At 42.1% G+C, this 19,633-nt stretch overlaps 1 protein-coding gene across 7 annotated transcripts in view; it reads right to left on the bottom strand.

Annotated features, from left to right (window-relative positions):
• The window catches only part of grik3 (glutamate ionotropic receptor kainate type subunit 3), a 591,681-nt gene that overhangs the window by 23,733 nt on the left and 548,315 nt on the right, over window positions 1-19,633 (bottom strand). For 4 of the 7 annotated variants that reach the window (XM_072247413.1, XM_072247417.1, XM_072247414.1 and 1 more), the window contains 3 exons: window positions 10,865-11,090; window positions 9,359-9,609; window positions 1,366-4,341 (listed from right to left, as the gene is read on the bottom strand). In XM_072247413.1, coding sequence (XP_072103514.1) covers window positions 4,147-4,341; window positions 9,359-9,609; window positions 10,865-11,090 — 672 coding nt within the window. In that variant the 3' untranslated portion in view covers window positions 1,366-4,146. Of the gene's footprint in view, window positions 1-1,365; window positions 4,342-9,358; window positions 9,610-10,864; window positions 11,091-19,633 lie in introns of those variants that run through there. The other 3 variants (XR_011883665.1, XM_072247415.1, XR_011883664.1) reach the window with 2 other exon arrangements.

Raw genomic sequence — 19,633 nt, 5'->3', positions numbered from 1 at the left:
AACCTACTCGGTGGGAGGAGAAGATGGCAGCGCGCCACGCGTGCGCAGCTCTCCGGTGAAAATTATATTGTATCTGTTAAATGGGGGCCATGGACAATTCTGATTTGATGGAGAATGGACGTGAAACCACAGAGGAACATCTGGAGAAATTTCTGAATTGCCCGTTTGCTGCTGTCGTTACTGTGTGGTCGGGAACCTTTTGGAGGGTAGGCCTCAAAATCCCCGGCCACGCCTGCTTTTGGCGATCGAGAAAGAGGTCGAATCGCTCAGACAGAGATGGCGCTCAGTACTCGGTGTTGGAGAGCTGATCAGAGCCCGAAGTTTTCGGATGACTCAGTCGGATTGTGGTCGGCATGGCAGGGAGAGCTTTTCTTCCCTCTCCCGTCTGCGTGAGATGTGGGACATTTCAGAAACTTTGAACTTTACTGTGCTCACGGACTTTCTTCATCAAATGATGGTATTGTGCACTGTTGTAACTATATGTATAATTATGTGGTTCTGTCAGTTTTTTTCAGCCTTGGTTTGTCCTGTGTTTTTGAGATATTACACCGGAGGAAATAATGTATCATTTCTTAATGCATTCATTACTAAATGACAATAAAAGGGGGACTACGTGTCTTCATAATCTAACCCCTTTTATATCAGGAAGAAGAGACCATAAATGAGAACACAGAACTTGGGATCACTGCAGTGCTTCACAGTCAATATGAATAGGATTCAAATATAATTTGCAGAAAATGCGAACAAGGAAATTTGAAAGGGGTAAAAAAGGAAGATGTGATTTATTTTGTTTTTGTCATAGCCAAATGATTGATTTGATAGGCTGAAAGATCCACTGATACCATCAATGATTTCTTATTGGAATTAAATGGATGTCCTGAGAGTCTGTGGATATAGACATGCACATGCATGAGAGAGAGAATATGTGCAGAATGGCAGGGGAACTTGTACAAGCTGCACATCAATCAGAGAAGCCATTTAAAATACTTGCAGGAGATGTATTACATTCCAACTTTAACAACCTTCAAGCTGTGAATGAATACTAATAATCAACTCCATGTGCACAGTCCTGCCGTAGTGCATAAGAGATCCTTTAGAAATTAATGGACCCATCCTTTACTCACCAGTCTAATGGGATATGCACACCCATTACAGCCCAATTCGGCCTTCAAATCAAATTACAAAAAAGGTGTTCTGATCAAGAGAATCACAACATTCTCACAGAGCTTCAGAATCAGGATGAGAATCAGGTTCAGTATCATGAACAAACATGTTGAAATTTGTTGTTTTACAGCAGCAATACATAAAAACTATAAATCATAATAAGAAATATATATAAAATATTAAATTAATTAAGTAGTGCAAAAGGAGAGCTAAAGAAGTAATGCTCATGTATTTTTTCACTGCCTATTCAGAAATCTGATAGAGGAGGGGAAGAAGCTCCCGTCCAGAATGTGTGTCTTCAAATTCATTGCCGGCAAACGTCAGGCAGGCACTGGTATTGCTGAGCACCCTGATGGCAGTTAAAGTTAACTGAACCCACTTTCCTCTTTTGATTGAGGGAAAATAACATGGGGACCTGCTTTGGGATGATCCTGCCCAGAATCGTCTGTCAGTTTAGGTTTCAGTCATTATTTTTTTTAAATGTTGCATTTTGAATGAGGCAGTGAACAAAAGATGTTGCTCATTTGCTAACACATCTGAGCTCTCCATCATTATTTCTGAAAGACACAGGTTCATCAAACGGTCAGCTAACTACTGCAGTGCACCGAACTGCCTTGACCTTCTGTCCAAACCCATCTAATCTGTGGCAAACCAATGGTATCTCCAATGTGCCTCAGATAACAGGCATTCAAGAAAGTAAGTCTTGGCTTTGTGGTTTTCTCAAACAATCAAGGAATGAGTATATTCATGGCTGAGATCAATAGATATTTAAACATTATGTGAATCAAAGAAACGAGGGTTGTTGTGAAAAAGTGTAGAGAAGAAAGATCAGCCAGCAAACAATCTGCTGGGGAAACTCAATGGGTTGAACAGCATCTGGGAGGGAGCGAGGGATCAGCAATGTTTCAGAATGATCACAACTGAAAAGTCAAAAATTCCCTTCCCTCTTCAGTTGTTGCTGTGTTCCTCCAGCATTTTGATGTCCCACATTCCAGCATTTGCAGTGTCTGTGTCTCCATAATTTTATTGAATATGGAGAATGTAGGAGAGACCATTTGGCCTCCTCCTGGCTTTCATTTCTCATCTTTGGGAGAAGTGAATGAAGCCTGATTTCTTAATATTGCATCAGATTTGTTACCATGGCATAGACCACAGGTACACTGTTCAGCTTCCATTAACTTGTCCAGTTCACCTTCTTAATTATTACTACTAAAGCAAGTTCAAAGAAATGCTTCATTATAGGCCTCTTCATGAAATTATCAATATATAACAAGATTCACAGAGTTCTCTACAGTTTTAAAAGTACACGGGGTCAACACTGATACACAGCAGGAAATATCTGGGAGTCTCCTAGTTTTACAGCTTGTGTCAAGGGGAACCAAATGCCAAAGAACTGTCAGCAAGTATTAAAATGAAACAAAAATAGACTCAATTTGTATAAGTTCATGAGATCCTTAAAGATGAATATTATTAATAATAAATCAGAGCAGGCGTTAAGGGGATTAAGATTTTAATAATATCAACTCTCATGGCAACTAACTCAACTTGTCTCAAACGTAAAGCATTAGAAAGGTTCTCATCTCAATAGTCTACCTCAGTGCTTGTCTTCCTCTCTTTTACGCCTTTGCTTCAAAGAAGATTGAAAAGATTATGATTGTGCACTCTGTGTTTCTAGTAATGTTGAATTTAAAGTGGTATCATTTACAAATGTCAAAATTTTCAAAATCTGGAATGAGGGGTGTTACAGCATTTTCTATTTAACACTGAGAATAAAAAGATAGGAGGAGCAAAAAGCATCTTTTAAATGAACATTTGCTGACCTGTTGTGGCCTAGTAGAAGGCAAGCCAGAACCTAACTACAGAAGATGTGCTTTCTGTGGCTCCAGTGGTATCACAAAGGGGATTGTTTTATTCAGTTACACCCCTGTCCTAAGGGTGCATGCTTTCGATAGGTCAGGCTCCAGCCAGCCATCTACTGGGATGCCCCGAGATATTGACACCTACAAAAAGCCAGAAGCCACCTGTGGTTTAGTAGTCAGAAACTCCAAAAGTTCAGATTTTATATATATAAAGCCTAAACACTCTTTTAAAAAAAAAAGCAACAGATATTCCACAGACTACCTCTAGTAAGCAGATAGTTCTTTGGTAACTTCTACTGAATTGAAATTTTGTTCACACCACAATCCCTTCAAAACCTTCATTTGATAAAATGACCGCCATGTGTTCTTTCTGTTAATCAAGCACAAATTAAACAATTGGATAAAAATCTGGACACAAAATATGAAAACAACTACAATTTTTATACGCTGCTTGTCACTGTGATATCTGCTTAGTCCATTCCATTGTGATTTTTTTTTTTTTTGTTTTCCCCTCCCTCCCCATTTCTCACAGTTTTCTGGAGGCAACATTCACTTCCAGCTCTGTCTGTTAGTCTCATTCAATGGCAAAAAGGAAGCACAGCACTGAGGTAAAGGAGTAACAGCTGCCGAGACACGACAGCAACTTTCCATGCTGTGAGTTAAATGGTTATCTGCACCCTTGAATGAGCTTATTATGTGCAGGACGTTTGAAATCAATATCCACAGATGCCTCCTGTCCGAGTCAATACCTATACCCAAAAGAATGGATGCTGTTATTGCCGAGCTGAAGGTTTCCATCAAGGTATAATTGCATTGTTGCAATTCTTGGGTCCATTCCTTCCAACAGGTCAGCACTGAATTCCCCACACATTTACCATTTGGACTTTGATGTCCCCTTTCATCCTGGTCCAAGTTTCAGAAACACTACCTGCAGCCTTGTGATGTGTTCTTTTGATTTGTCCATGCATTGCCTATCGCATTGTTCATGCTCTGTGTGATTTTGCCACTTTCGAAACACTTTCAATGTCCGGCAGGCCCTGCCTCTGAAACAAAGCTCCAGCCTCTGTCCTCGTCCAGTGCCAGAGCGCGCCAATTCTGCTCCCAGCACAGGCTTCCACGTCTCCTAGGGGAACACCGGAGTCAGCCCGGTGTTGCAGGTCATGTTGTCTTTGCCGGGCAGTCGTCGGTCATTGAACGTGTGCATGTTGATTACTGCCTCGGTCTTTACCATGACTGGTGCCTGAGGTTTGTGTTTCACCCTCCGCTGGCAAGTGAGAGATAATCGTAGCTCCTGGACCATGGCACTGCACAAGGACCTCTGGGGAAATAATATTCACATATTTGGTAATACCACTTCTACTGTGTACATTATTTTTTCACTAGGATAAAGCCATGAACAGGCCATTTTGAACAAGCAAGTCATGATACAATGTTCATTCTGAAATATGCATGCTTGCCACGAGAGACTTAAATAAAAGAGAAGCAATAAATAATATTCCTACAGCACAGTAACACAACCTGTTTCAATCGCTTTACTCTTTTCTGGGTGAAGTTCCTGCTCTCACTGCATGGGTTTCCTCCGGCTATGCTTGTTTCCTCTCACATCCCAAGACCTGTGTTGGTTGGTTAATTAGGGAAAGTTAATGGCGATGGGGACGATGCCGATCCGTGAGCTGGCATAGGCTTTACGGGCTGAATGGCTTCATTTATCAAGTAGGAAAATATGTGGTAATGTGGTAATCAATTAGTATCCTTCAACACTGCTGGGTCATGTTACTGCGTCTCATTACATGGCACTGCCTTCTAAATACCTTCACTACATGGACACAATGGTTCAAGATGATGGCCCACATCAAGGACAGAGGGCAATGCTGACTTTACGAGAGGCTTCTTGTGAATGCTGCCTATCTGATGCTAAGTGCCTGTGAAGCTGCTGTAGGTAAGTTTTCCATCGCATCTGTGCATAGAGGGACAACTGCTGTCACAATGGGATGCAGATATACTCAAAGTATACCTTGCGGTTCCAAGCAGTGATTGACACTCACCCTCTTTTCACCTTTCCGGGGGTAGGAGGCATGAAAGGTGACGTGGGAGAGAACAGAGGGGCACAGCGGGCACGCTGGAAATACCGTCCGTGCTAGGTTGGTGGCTGGCCCCTCCGTCGGTGCAGCTCTCCAGTGTTGGTTCCTTGGAAAACAAGCTGGATCTCCTGTGGCTGACCAGCACCAGATGAGGAATTGCTGTGTATTGTTCTTGCAGAGACATGGCTCCAGGACAACATCCCATGCAATACACCCAGGAACTTGTCCTAATAATCTCTAGGAAGAGGTACAGTCGACGTTTCATGACGAAGGGTCTTGGCCTGAAACGTCGACTGTACCTCTTCCTAGAGATGCTGCCTGGCCTGCTGCATTCACCAGCAACTTTGATGTGTGTTGCTTGAATTTCCAGCATCTGCAGAATTCCTGTTGTTTGTCCTAATAATATCTCTTCGTGACTGTATGTACAAACATAATATTGTAAGTATATTTATTTATTTATTGAGATATATTCGGCCCTTCGAGTGGCACCGCCCAGCAACCCCTGATTTAACCCTAGCCTCATCACGGAATAAATTACAATGACCAATTAACCTGCTAACTGGTACATCTGTGGGATGAAACTGAGGCATTTGGAGAAAACCCACACATTCCACAGGTAGGATGTACAGACTCCTTTCAGAGAACGCCAGAATTGACCTCTGAACTCTGACACCACTGCGCTACCCTGTGTGTGTCGTGCTGGGTATGACTGTATGTCCTATGTTTTGCACCTTGGCCCCGGAGGGACGCTGTATGCGTGTGTACAGCAGAAGTGACAAGTAAACTTGAACAAGTGAAACATATCGGCCCAGAACTTGTTGGGAAAATAACAGAAAGCTGATGTTTGCTCCAGCTAGTCAGCCCTATTGCTTTTAAACTCTGCACCATATGCTGCAAATTACAGTGAAAATCTATAGTACTGACAAAGGGCATTCAGAGTGTGCTCCACAGCTGCTTCTAAAACTCTCGAAAATTCTCATCTCCTTTCCTGATACCTCCTGTCTCAAAGTCATACAGTACAGCACCTCAAAATCTGCAGTGACCATCAAATACCCATTTAGACTAATTCTGCACCAATTCATTTTGCCATATAGAACCATAGAAACTACAGCACAGAAACAGGCCTTTTGTCCCTTCTTGGCTGTACCGAACCATTTTCTGCCTAGTCCCACTGACCTGCACGTGGACCATATCCCTCCATACACCTACCATCCATGTATCTGTCCAATTTATTCTTAAATGTTAAAAAAGAACCTGCATTTACCACCTCATCTGGCAGCTCATTCCATACTCCCACCACTCTCTGTGTGAAGAAGCCCCCCCTAATGTCCCCTTTAAACTTTTCCCCCCTCACCCTTAACCCATGTCCTCTGGTTTTTTTCTCCCCTTGCCTCAGTGGAAAACGCCTGCTTGCATTCACTCTATCTATACCCATCATAATTTTATATACCTCTGTCAAATCTCCCCTCATTCTTCTACGCCCCAGGGAATAAAGTCCTAACCTATTCAACCTTTCTCTGTAACTGAGTTTCTCAAGTCCTGGCAACATCCTTGTAAACCTTCTCTGCACTCTTTCAACCTTATTTATATCCTTCCTGTAATATGGTGACCAAAACTGAACACAATACTCCAGATTCGGCCTCACCAATGCCTTATACAACCTCATAACATTCCAGTTCTTATACTCAATACTTTGATTAATAAAGGCCAATGTACCAAAAGCTTTCTTTATGACCCTATGCACCGGTGACGCCACTTTTAGGGTATTTTGTATCTGTATTCCCAGATCCCTCTGTTCTACTGCACTCCTCAGTGCCTTACCATTAACCCTGTATGTTCTACCTTGGTTTGTCCTTCCAACGTGCAATACCTCACACTTGTCTGTATTAAACTCCATCTGCCATTTTTCAGCCCATTTTTCCAGCTGGTCCAAGTCCCTCTGCAGGCTCTGAAAACCTTCCTCACTGTCTACTACACCTCCAATCTTTGTATCATCAGCAAATTTGCTGATCCAATTTACCACATTATCATCCAGATCATTGATATAGATGACAAATAACAATGGACCCAGCACTGATCCCTGTGGCACACCACTAGTCACAGGCCTCCACTCAGAGAAGCAATTCTCTACTACCACTCTTTGGCTTCTTCCATTGAGCCAATGTCTAATCCAATTTACCACCTCTCCATGTATACCTAGCGACTGAATTTTCCTAACTAACCTCCCATGCGGGACCTTGTCAAAGGCCTTATTGAAATCCATGTAGACAATATCCACTGCCTTCCCTTCATCCACTTTCCTGGTAACCTCCTCGAAAAACTCCAATAGATTGGTCAAACATGACCTACCACGCACAAAGCCATGTTGACTCTCCCTAATAAGTCCCAGTCTATCCAAATGCTTGTAGATTCTGTCTCTTAGTATTCCCTCCAATATCTTACCTACTACCGACATTAAACTTACCGGCCTATAATTTCCCGGATTACTTTTCGATCCTTTTTTAAACAACGGAACAACATGAGCCACTCTCCAATCCTCCGGCACCTCACCCGTAGACAGCGACATTTTAAATATTACTGCCAGAGCCCCCGCAATTTCAACACTAGTCTCCTTCAAGGGCCGAGGGAACACCCTGTCAAGTCCCGGGGATTTATCCACTTTAATTTTCCTCAAGGCAGCAAGCACCTCCTCCTTTTCAATCTGTACAGTTTCCATGATCTCACTACTTGATTCCCTTAATTCCACAGACTTCATGCCAGTTTCCTTAGTAAATACAGATGCAAAAAACCTATTTAAGATCTGCCCCATTTAGGTTTTCCTAAATGTCATAGAAAGAGGTCAGTTTGACCAATCAAATCAATGTCAGCTCACACAACAATCAGATTCCCACTAAAGCGTTCCAGCCTCAGTCACTCACCTACAGACGATGGGAAATTCACACTGACAATCGAACTAACAGCCCACGCATCGTGTGGATAATGGGAGTAATTGAGAAAGACTCAGGCAGTCACAGGGAAATGCACACACCCCACACAGACGACACTCATTTTATTCTTTCACATTCCCATCAATTTCATGTACTGGGGGAAAATACAGCAGCAAGAATCTTAAACACATGAGATTCTGAAGATGCTACAAATCCCAACACACAGAATGGTGGAGGAACTCAGCCGGTCAGGCAGCATCTATGGAGGTGAATAAATAGTCGACATTTTGGCTGAGACACAAAAATAGTAGCCAATTGCCTTACTATCCCTGAAGTTACCTTTTCTAGTATTTCTCCAATTCCCTTTTCAAATACATTTTATCTATATTGGAATCTGTGCTGCAAAGGTTTCGTGTCAGATCAACCAGCTTATTCGATTTCTGCTGAAGGATAGATCCAAACTGGCAATTCATTCAAAACACCAATAATATTGTGGGTAATATTTTAACACCGAGTTAGGGGCAGATGATTTAATGCATTCAAGTTAAATCTGAACATGGCCTAAACAACTTTCTTTCAGTTTGACAAACCTATCACAGGACAGTGATTAGAAATAGGAGCCTCGGCTAAATTATTTTTTTCCTCTTGCTTGTTTTCTCCTCTGCTAGAGGGCATCAATGTTGTCAGGAGCAGTCTCAATATCACTGTAATCGATAATTAATAACAAAAATACTGGAAACAGTCAGCTAGTCAGGCAGCATTCGAGGAAAGTGAAAAAGTGAAAGACTGTACAGATGAAAGGTCTCCAATCTGAAATCTTCACTCCTTTTCCTTTTCCACAGATGCTATACAGCCTGTTGAGTTCGTTCAGTACTATTCGTCCTCATTTCAACTTTCTAATTTCTGTAGTGTTTTGATTTTCGTCAATATACACTGAACGTGTTGCTCTCCTCGTTCGTTATTACTGTGGATGTACAGCTTCATTCATTATTCAGGTAGGAGTCTCAAACGGAAAACAAAATTAGCACACGGACACGCAGTTAGAAACCTTGTGTCAGCGTGGACAGATCTGAGCTACTTTCAGATCACATGCTCCTCCCAACTTTCGAAACAGGGGTGAAAGCTCCAGATCAGATACCTGCACGTGAACCTAATAAATCAGTCATGTTGCCAAGAGCAAGCAAAAGATAAAGCGTAAAGGGAAAGACAACATCAAAAGTGTCCTGTTTCCAGGGACACCTTGAAAACCAATTTTCAGGAATAACAATCTATATATTTCTCCTTGTTGTAAATAGGTGAGGGCATTTGATTTTTATTTCTCTCTTACCTGTTCACGTTCTGCAGTTTTTCGGAGCTTATAAATAAACTCTCCTATTGCCACAAACACGGACAACACCAGCCCGGCTGCCAACACAATGAAGATGCCCCCGATGTTTTGGATCCCAAGAGCGCTGGCCTCCTTGCCCTCCTCCTCAGGACAGCCGTTGCCCCGCCACCATTTCTCTTTGATCATGTGCAGCTTGCCATCCTCCTGAAGCTGTAGGACTGCAATAGTTATCTTTTCTTTATATGGGGAGCCTGCAGCGTGAGGGAAGAGGAAGTACGTAGATCATGACACGTTAAAGAACAATACAGTTAATGCAAACTTCTGTCCTTTTCATATCTTAGCATTCATTTCGAGAGCACTTGAATATAAATGAGGTGTTATAGGACATTGGTCAGGTCATATTTGGAGTACTGTGAGCAGCACTGGGCCCCCTATCTGAGAAAGGATGTACTGGCATTGGAGAGGGTCCAGAGGAGGTTCACGAAAAAGATCCAGGGAATGAAAAGGCTAACACATGGTAACTCTGGGCCTGTAGTCACCGAGTTTAGAAAACTGAGGAAGGATCTCATTGAAACCTATCAAATACTGAAAGGCCGACTGTTGATAGAGTGGATGTGGAGAGTTATTTTCCAATAATGGGGAGGCCCAGCTCAGAATACAAGAACACCTCTTTAGAACAGAGATGAGGAGGAATTTCTTTAGCCAGAAGGTGGAGAACCTGTGGAATCCATTGCCACATATGGCTGTGGAGGACAAGCCATTGAGTATATTTAAAGCAGAGGTGGATCAAACATTACAGGGAGAAGGCAGGAGAACGAGGTTGAGAGAGATAAAAATCCAGCCATGTCTGAATGGTAGAGCAGGCTCTATGGGCCAAATGGCCTAATTATTCTCCGCTGTCTAATGGTCTTATGGATTTAATGGTCAATTAAAAGAATATAAATGTAGTCTAGTTATTCTGGGTAAACTGGAGCCACTTCAAAGTAGCAATGTTGGCGTGTACGATCTCTGTATCATGGTCAGTTATGTACATTAAATATTAAGGGTCATGATAATTCAGTGGGACATTTGGTTGATAGCCAGGACTGAAGTGAAGTGATAGCAAGCAAAGTTTGCAGACTGCCGACATCTAGTCACTCTCAGTTAAGTTGGCTTTGCACTAGCTGTTATTATGCTAACAACCAGCGTAAAGCCACGGCAGTGAAAGATATTTTCATGGCATTTTCCCAAATTCAATTTGAACGTTCAATTTAAACTAGCAGCAGAAAACCCGAATACAGATATACAATGATTCATAACAATCTGCTTGGCAAACCTGTTAAATTGTTCTAAATTGAATTGTATCTGTCATGAAACATTATGTACTTGAATTTTAATTAGAAATACTTGCAATAAATAAATCAGAGGATAAAATGAACTTTTTAACCAGCTGGTAACAGAGTCCACTCCAGTCTGCATTAAAAGCTACTGTGATAACTTTTTTTTTAAGAACTGATTTTCTCATACCTAGGGGAGTTCCGATACCATAGCCTTTTGAGTCAATGTGACCTCCTATCTGGGTCAGATTGCAGTTCCTCTGGGTGATGTATTCAATGGTAGTAGATTCCATTAGAAAGGCATAATTGGCAGCAAGAACTCGCTGGATTCCTTCTTCATTGGACTTAACGAGGGCCGTTTGCTGTCTGCTGCTCATGAAAGCCCACATCTTTTCAAAAGTGGAAATCTTTGATTTCTGTTACAAAATGAGTAAAGGATTTTGTTAACATTTTGTGCGAAACTATTTAATCCTTTACTGATGTCATTATGTGGGACATAATGACGTAGGTTCTGGCCTAGATGCTTTGGACCTCAAAGTATTTCTATTTTTCCATTTAGTGCCACATATTTTATCACATGCCATGAAGGAATCAAATTTAACTCTTTCCATACACACTACACAAATTAAGCAATTGATGCCACAGAATTTAGTATGAGAATATACTTTATACTTTATTGTCGCCAAACATTTGATAGAGCGTACAATCATCACATTTGATTCTGCTCTTCATGCTCCCTGAAGTACAAATCGATAGTAAATATTAAAAATTCAAATTATAAATCATAAATAGAAAATAGAAAAGGGAAAGTAAGGTAGTGCAAAAAAGCCGACAGACAGGTCTGGATATTTGGAGGGTACGGCCCAGATCTGGGTCAGGAACCGTTCAGCAGTCTTATCACAGTTGGAAAGAAGCTGTTCCCAAATCTTTGCTCCATTTACAGCAGGTAGCTCCTATTAATGCTCAGGGACAGGAAGTCATTCAGGTCTTAAGTCACCATTACCAAACTACAGAAATATGTCTTCCTTTTTCAGTTTTCTAACGTTTTTTCATAAATTCTTTTGTTACTTTCTTGTACTTTATGTTTTATTTTCCCCTGCTTCTCTTACTGGTATGTCTCGAGCATCAATGCACAGAATACCAGAAGCAGAGGAGCACAGCGATCTCCGAGACTTGTGTTACTCGAAGGTGATTGTTGAGAAGGAGAAGTTTAAAGAAATAAGTTAGAACTTGTTAAAACTAGGACAATGCTGGATACCAGTGTTGAAGTTTTGGATGTATGGGACAGTACAAGCTGAAGTACAGGAAGCAGAGTTTTGGATAGACAATGTAGAAGCCATGTGTTCGTGTTGACCATTTATTATGTGCATTACGGTAACTAGAGGTGTGGGCACGTGGCCAAGTGGTTAAGGCATTGGACTAATGACCTGAAGGTCGTGAGTTCAAGCCCCAGCTGAGGGAACGTGTTGTGTCCTTGAGCAAGGCACTTAATCACACATTGCTCTGCCACGACACTGGTGTGTATGGGTCCTAATGCCCTTCCCTTGGACAACATCGGTGTCGTAGAGAGGGGAGACTTGTAGCATGGGCAACTGCTGGTCTTCCATACAACCTTGCCCAGGCCTGCGCCCTGGAGAGTGAAGACTATCCAGGCGCAGATCCATGGTCTCGCAAGACTAACAGATGCCTTTACGGTAACTAGTCACATTAGTGGGGGCGTGGTAAAAGTGAAAGGAATAAGTTATGTCTTCTTGCCTATTCTTGTAGTTTGGTACCAGCGGAGGTCATATCTTTGCTGACCATTTAATATCACTTAATATTGGATGAAGATTGTATGTTTGCTAATTATCAATAAAGGATTTAAACCTTTGGAACAGTCACTTCATTGGAGCTGAGGGTGCGTCATGCAAATGTAACAACTCCATCTGGGGTCACAGGCTGGCGACAATCTTTTTTTGATTCTGGATCAATTTTTTTGGTCTCTATAAGTACCTTTATACAAAAGGAAGCCGGGATGCATTGGACTCTTTCTACCCTTCTCACACCTCGAAAACCAAACTATTCAAAGACCCCCTCCGATCGCAGACCTTCGCTCCTCTGCTTACTCCCTTTCATCAGGCAGAAGACACAAAAGCTTGAAAGCACACACCGCCACTTTCAAGGACAGCTTCTATCCCACTGTTATCAAACTCTTAAATGGACTTTTTGCACATTAAGGATGAACTGTTGACTTCACAACCTGCTTTGTCAAGGCTCGTACACCTTATTGTCTACCTGCATTGCACTTTCTCATTAACTCTAAGCATAAATCTATATCCTGAATTCTGTTATTGCTTTTTCCTTGTACGATTTCAAAGTATTTAGGTTTTGAAATGATCTGTATAAGTAGCTTGAAAAACTAAAGTTTCCAGTGTATCTCGTAACATGCGACAGAAGCAACCCAATACCGATACCAAGAACAGTTTGAGTGGCATTAAAATAAAGCTCTTGGGACAGATGAAAATTCAGCAGCAGATGCACTGAGGGAGAGCCACAGTCTTATATGGAGGTTGAAGCAGGTCATCTTTTTGACAGAAAAAAGATGAAATTTGAAAGCTTCTATCAGGGTCAAATGCAGCACCAAGACTGTAAATGGTCTGCCTCCGCTTCACAGAACTTCAATAAATTACCATACAGAAAGGGAAAATTCTGTCAATCATATCACACATATAAAATGCATTGCTGGTTACTCAATCAGTGAGACTGGAAAATAAAACTCTTTATGTACTTGTAGGCATTGCTTTCTTGGTCACACTGATAATGAGGCCGTGTTGTACATATGAACTGCATTAGGTACGGTGCAGGAGGGCATGCACTTGATTTCTACCCTGAACTGGCAAATGCGGTAACTCACAACATTCGCCTGCCGGTGAGTATACATCCCTCCCAGGCCAGCAAGCATATATACTTACTGAACACTTTTATGAAAACAAATCATAGATATTACTGCAAAATCTGTTAAGAAATATAGAACTTATTTCCAAATCTTCTTTGAAAACTGTGATATGCATCAGTCCTTAAGTATGGTGTTTACAGAATCACATTTGGAAAGATTGATTACATGCCGACCAATTATTCATCCAGCATTGGGAGGCAACAGTCGCACCCTAAGTTCAAATCCATGTAATTAAAATTAGATTATTTAAAAATATATATTGCTGTTAAGAGAAATGTCTTACAAAAAGAAAACTTCATTGCGAAGAACACATACATAAAGCTGAAGGAACTCAATAGAGCAAAGAGCGTATATAGATGGATGTACACTGTCAACATTTTGAATGGAAACCCTTCAATAGGATTTAGTGTTTCAAATTTTAGCCCACAGTGACAGAGCCTTTCGGCTCAGTGAGCCTACAGCACCCAATTAGACACATGGTTAATTAACCTTCTCGTCTATATGGCTTTAGAACGTGGGAGCACCCGTAAAAAACTCACATGGTCATGGACAGAAGGTACTGTACATACTCCTTACATTCAGCAGAGCAATTGAACCCAGGTTGCTGGTGAGGTAACAGTGTTACGCTAACCGCTACCCTACAGAGCCACCCCACTACACTGTTCATGGTCTGGAAAGGAAGAAGACAGAAGCCAGAATAAAAAAAGTAAGCAGGAAAGAGGGAGCATAAGTTGGCAGGAAATATCTGAACCAAGTGAGGGAGAAGACAGGAGGGTGGGGGGGAGGGGAAAAAAGGAAATGAAGTGAGAAGCTGGGAGATGATAGGTGGAAGAGGCAAATGGCTGGAGAAGAAGGAATCCAATAGGGGAGGACAGATGACAATGGAAGGAGGTGGGGAAATCAGAGTGAGGAAAGTGAAGATAATGGACAGTGAGGGAGGGGAAAGAGAAGGGGTAAAGGGACCATGGGATGAGCTATAATAAGGATGGGAGGGGGAAGAGAACAGAATGGTCTGGCTTCAAAATGGCGATAGAGGAGGCCATGAACAGATATGTCAGTGTGAGAATGGAAAGTGGAATTAAAATGGCTGGACACCAGGAGATCCTGGCTCTTGCAGTGAACACAGTGAAGATGCTTAGTGAAACAAATCCCCCATTCTGTGTCAGGTCCCACTGATGTAGAGGCGGCCTCACCCGGTGCTCAGAGTGCAATGGGTTTACGTTTGAGGACCCTAACTGGTGGTGAGAAAGGAGGTGTGGGGGCAGGTTTAACAGTTAGCAGAAACAAGAGCCTGGAGGGGCAACAGTGGGGGAAGGATGAGTGGACAAGGGAACTGCAGAAAGAGGAATCCCCTGCAGAATGTGGTGAGGGGAAGAGAGAGGAAATTGTGCTTAGTGCTGGGATCTCACGGAAGATAGCGTAAGTTGCAGTGAATAATGTGTTGGATGCAGAAACTTATGAGATGGTAACTGTATCTATCCTTGTTATGTCATGGGGGGGGTTGTGGGATTGGGTGAGGGCAGACATTCAAGGAAATAGAAAAGATACGGGTGATGACTGAGGACAGGAAAGCTCATTTTCCAAAAAAGAAAGAGAACATCTCAAAAGCCTCATCATTAGAACTGATGCAGTGGGTATGGAGAATGGAAGAGAAGGGAAAAGCACCCTTGCAAGTGACAAGTGGGAAGAGGTGTAGTCAAGTTAACAGAGGGAGTCAGCGGATTTGCAAAAGATGCTAGTTGATAACTATAACTTGTCTCCAGAGATGGAGACAGAGAGATCAAGAAAGGGAAGAGAGATGTTGGAGATTAACTAATTGTACTTAAGGGTGGGGTGGAAATTGGAAGCAAAGTTTACGAAATTGATGAATTTTTCACGTGCAAAAGGAGCAGCAATACAGTCATCAATGTAGTGGAGAAGAGTTGGGGAGCATTATCGGGGTTGGCTACATGGAACATGAACATATGCTCCACTTAGCCGACAACAAAAGCCAACAGAGCTGGGCCCAGGGCTGCGATTGGTATCTGGAGGAAGTGGGAGGAGCCAAAAGAGAAGTTCTTAAGGATGAGTACCAGTTCTGCCAGATGGAGGCAGGTGTTGGTGGAGGGGAATTGGCTGAGTCTGTTGTCAAGGAAGAAACGGAGAGCATTGAGGCTTTCCTGAAGGGACATGGAAGTGTGGAGGGACTGGATGTCCACAGCGAAAGGGCAGTCAGGACCAGAGAACCAAAAGTTGTTGAAATGGTGGAGAGCATGTGAAGCGTCACAGATGTTGGTGGGAAGGGACTGAACTAAGGGGGACAAAATGGAGTTGAGATACGAGGACAGGACTTCAGTAAAACAAGAGCAAGTGGAAACAGTAGACCTACTGGGCCAGTTAGGTTTGTGGATTTTGGATAGGAGGTGGAAATGTGCAGTTTGGGGTACGGAACTATGAGATTGGAGTCTGTAGACGGGAGATTGCCAGAGGTGATGAGGTCAATGATGGTGAGCGAGACAGTAGCTTGATGCTTCTGAGCAGGGTCCTGGTTCAGTAGTTAGAGGAAGTGTCCAAGAGCTGCTGTCTGGTTTCAGCAAGTTAGAGGGCAATCTTCCAGGCGACAACAACACAGTTTGTCTGTGGGTTTGAAAGTGAGGTTGGGATTAGTGTGGAGAGAATGGTGAGCAGTGTGATCAGAGGGGATGAGGTTAGAATAGGTGAGAAGAGTGGCAAAGTTGAGTTGGGTAATGTCCCCTCCAGCAGTTAGAGATTAAAAGGTCCAGAGTGGGTAGAAAGACAGAGCAGAACATTCAAGGAGAGAAGAGGGTTGAAGATGAGAGAAGGGATAATTAATGGGTGTTCGGAAATCCTTGCCAAAGAAGTAAGCTCGGAGACAGAGATGGTGGAAGAAGAGCTCAATGTCATGGCAGTCACAGAACTCATGGTAAAGCCCTTGCTGAGGAGTGAAAATTCTGCCTCAGAGAGGGGAAGGTCGGAGGGGATGGCGAAGATATGGTAGGGGCTAGAGCAGTGTGAGGAAAGGGCAGAGGGCTGGAGAGGTCAGGGAAGATGGGGTGGGAGTAATGGAAGGTTCAGAGGAGAGAAGGATTGATGTGGGGCAGAGGAATCCTGGGGGACCAGAGATGAGTAGGGAGTGGTGCTGGAAGAAGAAGAACAGGAGCACACAGCAGTGACATGAAAAGTCAAGGTGGTTGTGGCTGGGATTGGAACTGGAGGTGGTGGGAACTATGGCCTGGGGAATAAATGCTATAACTATTATGGCTTCTTGAAGAAACTATAGGCACTGAAAAACTGGACATCTATCCCCCAACCCCTCAATTTCTAACCAGTCAACTACCTTTCATTTGCAACAGACTGGATTTATTTTCCAGTTATTTCTCCAACAGTGACTTATGTCAGAACTTGGAGAAATGTTCTCTTTTTGTCCAACACAGTATATCTTTTAGTTTCCAGATCAAGCAGATGGATGAAAAAATGAGAGAAATCATTTCAAGGGAAGTGAACATGGTATCTAAATTTGAGGTTTGCAGGTTCCATTGTAAAGTTATTTACTTAACCTTCCTTCCCTTGCAGCACTCTATTCATGTCATTCTGTTGTCCTACAGCCTCACTTCTGTGATTTATTAGGAGGTCAGTAATAGATTTAGAATTAAAATGGTTTGGCTTAGTAATTGGTCCATTTATATCTCAAAGGTGAAATTCCATTTGTCATATTTGGGTCTTGATTTCCAATTGTTGAGATCTGATAAATAAAGACATCACCATTTCAATTCTTCACTCAGATGTAAGCACAATATCACCTTCACCAATAAGTTTCAAGATTGAATTCTCCAACTTTCAATAACTTCTTTTTGATGATGATAGAACTGGCCATTTTTGCTGCAAGTCAGCCATCTGTGATATTGGTTCAATATGCTTTCTCTCTTTCTGTCAACAACTTCAACTTGTGACTTGCTATATATCACACAGAAGCTTTCCCTCTCACAGCCTCATTTACAACTGATATCCACTGTAAGCCTGGCCTCACTCTATCACATGTATTCTGTTTATTCTACCCATCCCGCTCCTCCCTCAAACTTAATGGAAACTTAATATTAATGTTTTTTTCTCTCTCTTTCCCTGGTTTGATGAAGGGTCTTCTGATGCTGCTTGGCCTATACAGCATCTCTAGAATTCTCTGCTTTCAGATTCCCATGACCTGCAGTATATTTTTTGGATGTTCATGATTCATTGATCACTTTCAGGAAATCTTTATGATATCTTGTTGATAGGAAATTTCCCTGGCTGGTGTTATGTCTCTCAAGCATAAACTAAACCATTTTAATTCAGTTAATTACTTTGTTTCAACAATGGACCATGGACCATCCTAAATAAAGGAAAGGAAAGGTACGTCGCATCCGTTGTTTCTGCGGTTAGCGATTTCCCTCCACGCCTCTCTGACGTAGTGGGGAATTGCATACAAGGCAGGTTAAAGCAGTGGTTTGCCACTGCCTTCTGCCGGGAGAGTTTCCAAAGAGATCACCAGCTCGTAACCCAACACGGATGGAAATCGTGCAGGGGAGCCGGCTGGCTGGATTCGAACCTGGGACCTTTTGTCCTGAAGACCGACGCTGATACCACTACGCCACCAGCTGGTTCCTAAATAATATTGGACAATGAAACAACTCATATATATTCATATTGCTTGTCTTTTTGATGAAATAGATAGGGCGATGATGAAAAGCCGTCAGTCTGAAATGCTAACTATCTCTGTCTGATGCTGACTCACTGAACGAGAGTGAAAGCTCTTCTGTCTATTTTTTTTTAGAATTTGAATTCCAAGTAACTGCAGCATTTTGTTCTTCAATGTTTCTGTTTATTCTCACTTTGAAGGATAGTTGAAAGCACACTTCCATTATCAAATGATAGTTGATAAGCCCAGGCCAAACTTCAATGTGGATTCACAATACAAGCCCAAACACATAAACCAGGATGGCAAGATCAGAATCACAATCAGGTTTAATATGTCATGGGGGCACATGTCATGAAATTCATTAACTTTAAGGCAGCAGCACAATGAAATATATGATAAATAAATATAGAGAAAAACTACTGAATTACAGCATATATATATATATATATGAAATAGTTAAGTTCAAGATAAGTAGTGCAAAATAAATCAGAAGTTAAAAAAAGTAGTGAGTAGAGTAGTCATGGGTTCAATGTCCATTTACAAATCGGATGGCAGAGGGGAAGAAGCTGTTCCTGAATCGCTGACTGTGTGCCTTCAGGCTTCTGTACCTCCTTCCCATTGCTAGCAGTAATAAGAGGGCATGTTCTAGGTGGTGGGGTCTTTAATAATGGATACTGCCCTCCTAAGGCACCGCTCCTTGAAGATGTCTTGGATACGATGGAGGCTAGCACCATGATGGAGCTGACTAATTTTACAATTTTCTGCAACGTGGTTCAATCTTGTGCAGTAGACCAGCGCCCTCCCCCCATACCAGACGGTGATGCAGTCAGTTAGAATGCTCTCCACAGCACATTTGTAGAAGTTTTCAAGTGTTTTACCCAAATCTCCTCAAACTCCGAATAAAATATAGCAGTTGAAATGCCTTCTTTGTAGCTGCATCAATATGTTGTGTCCAGATTAGCACCTCAGAGAAATTGACGCCCAGGAACTTAAAATTGCTCACTTCTGATCCTCTATGAGGATTGGTTTCTGTTCCCTCGTCTTACCCTTTCTGAAGTCCACAATCAACTCCTTGGTCTTGCTGACATCCAGTGCACATTGCCTGCGTTTGATGATGCATCATCCTTTTGGTTCAACCCCTCAAACTGAAGGGTGAAAAATATTTAAGCTGATTTTGCTTTCCATAGTAGCAGATGCTATATAAAAAAAACTGAATCATGTTCCAGAAATTGTCTGTATACAGTGATATGGAAGTAGTACCGATACTGAAATGATGAGCAACTGCTGAGAATTTATAATCATCAAATCACAGGGGAATTACAGACATATTGAAGCAGAATAAATTGGTGATA

The sequence above is a fragment of the Mobula birostris genome, chromosome 30 (genome assembly GCF_030028105.1).
Source record: "Mobula birostris isolate sMobBir1 chromosome 30, sMobBir1.hap1, whole genome shotgun sequence".
Taxonomy (NCBI): Eukaryota; Metazoa; Chordata; class Chondrichthyes; order Myliobatiformes; family Myliobatidae; genus Mobula; species Mobula birostris.
Note: the sequence above shows the minus strand (reverse complement) of the source record. Positions and strands in the feature narration are given on the sequence as shown.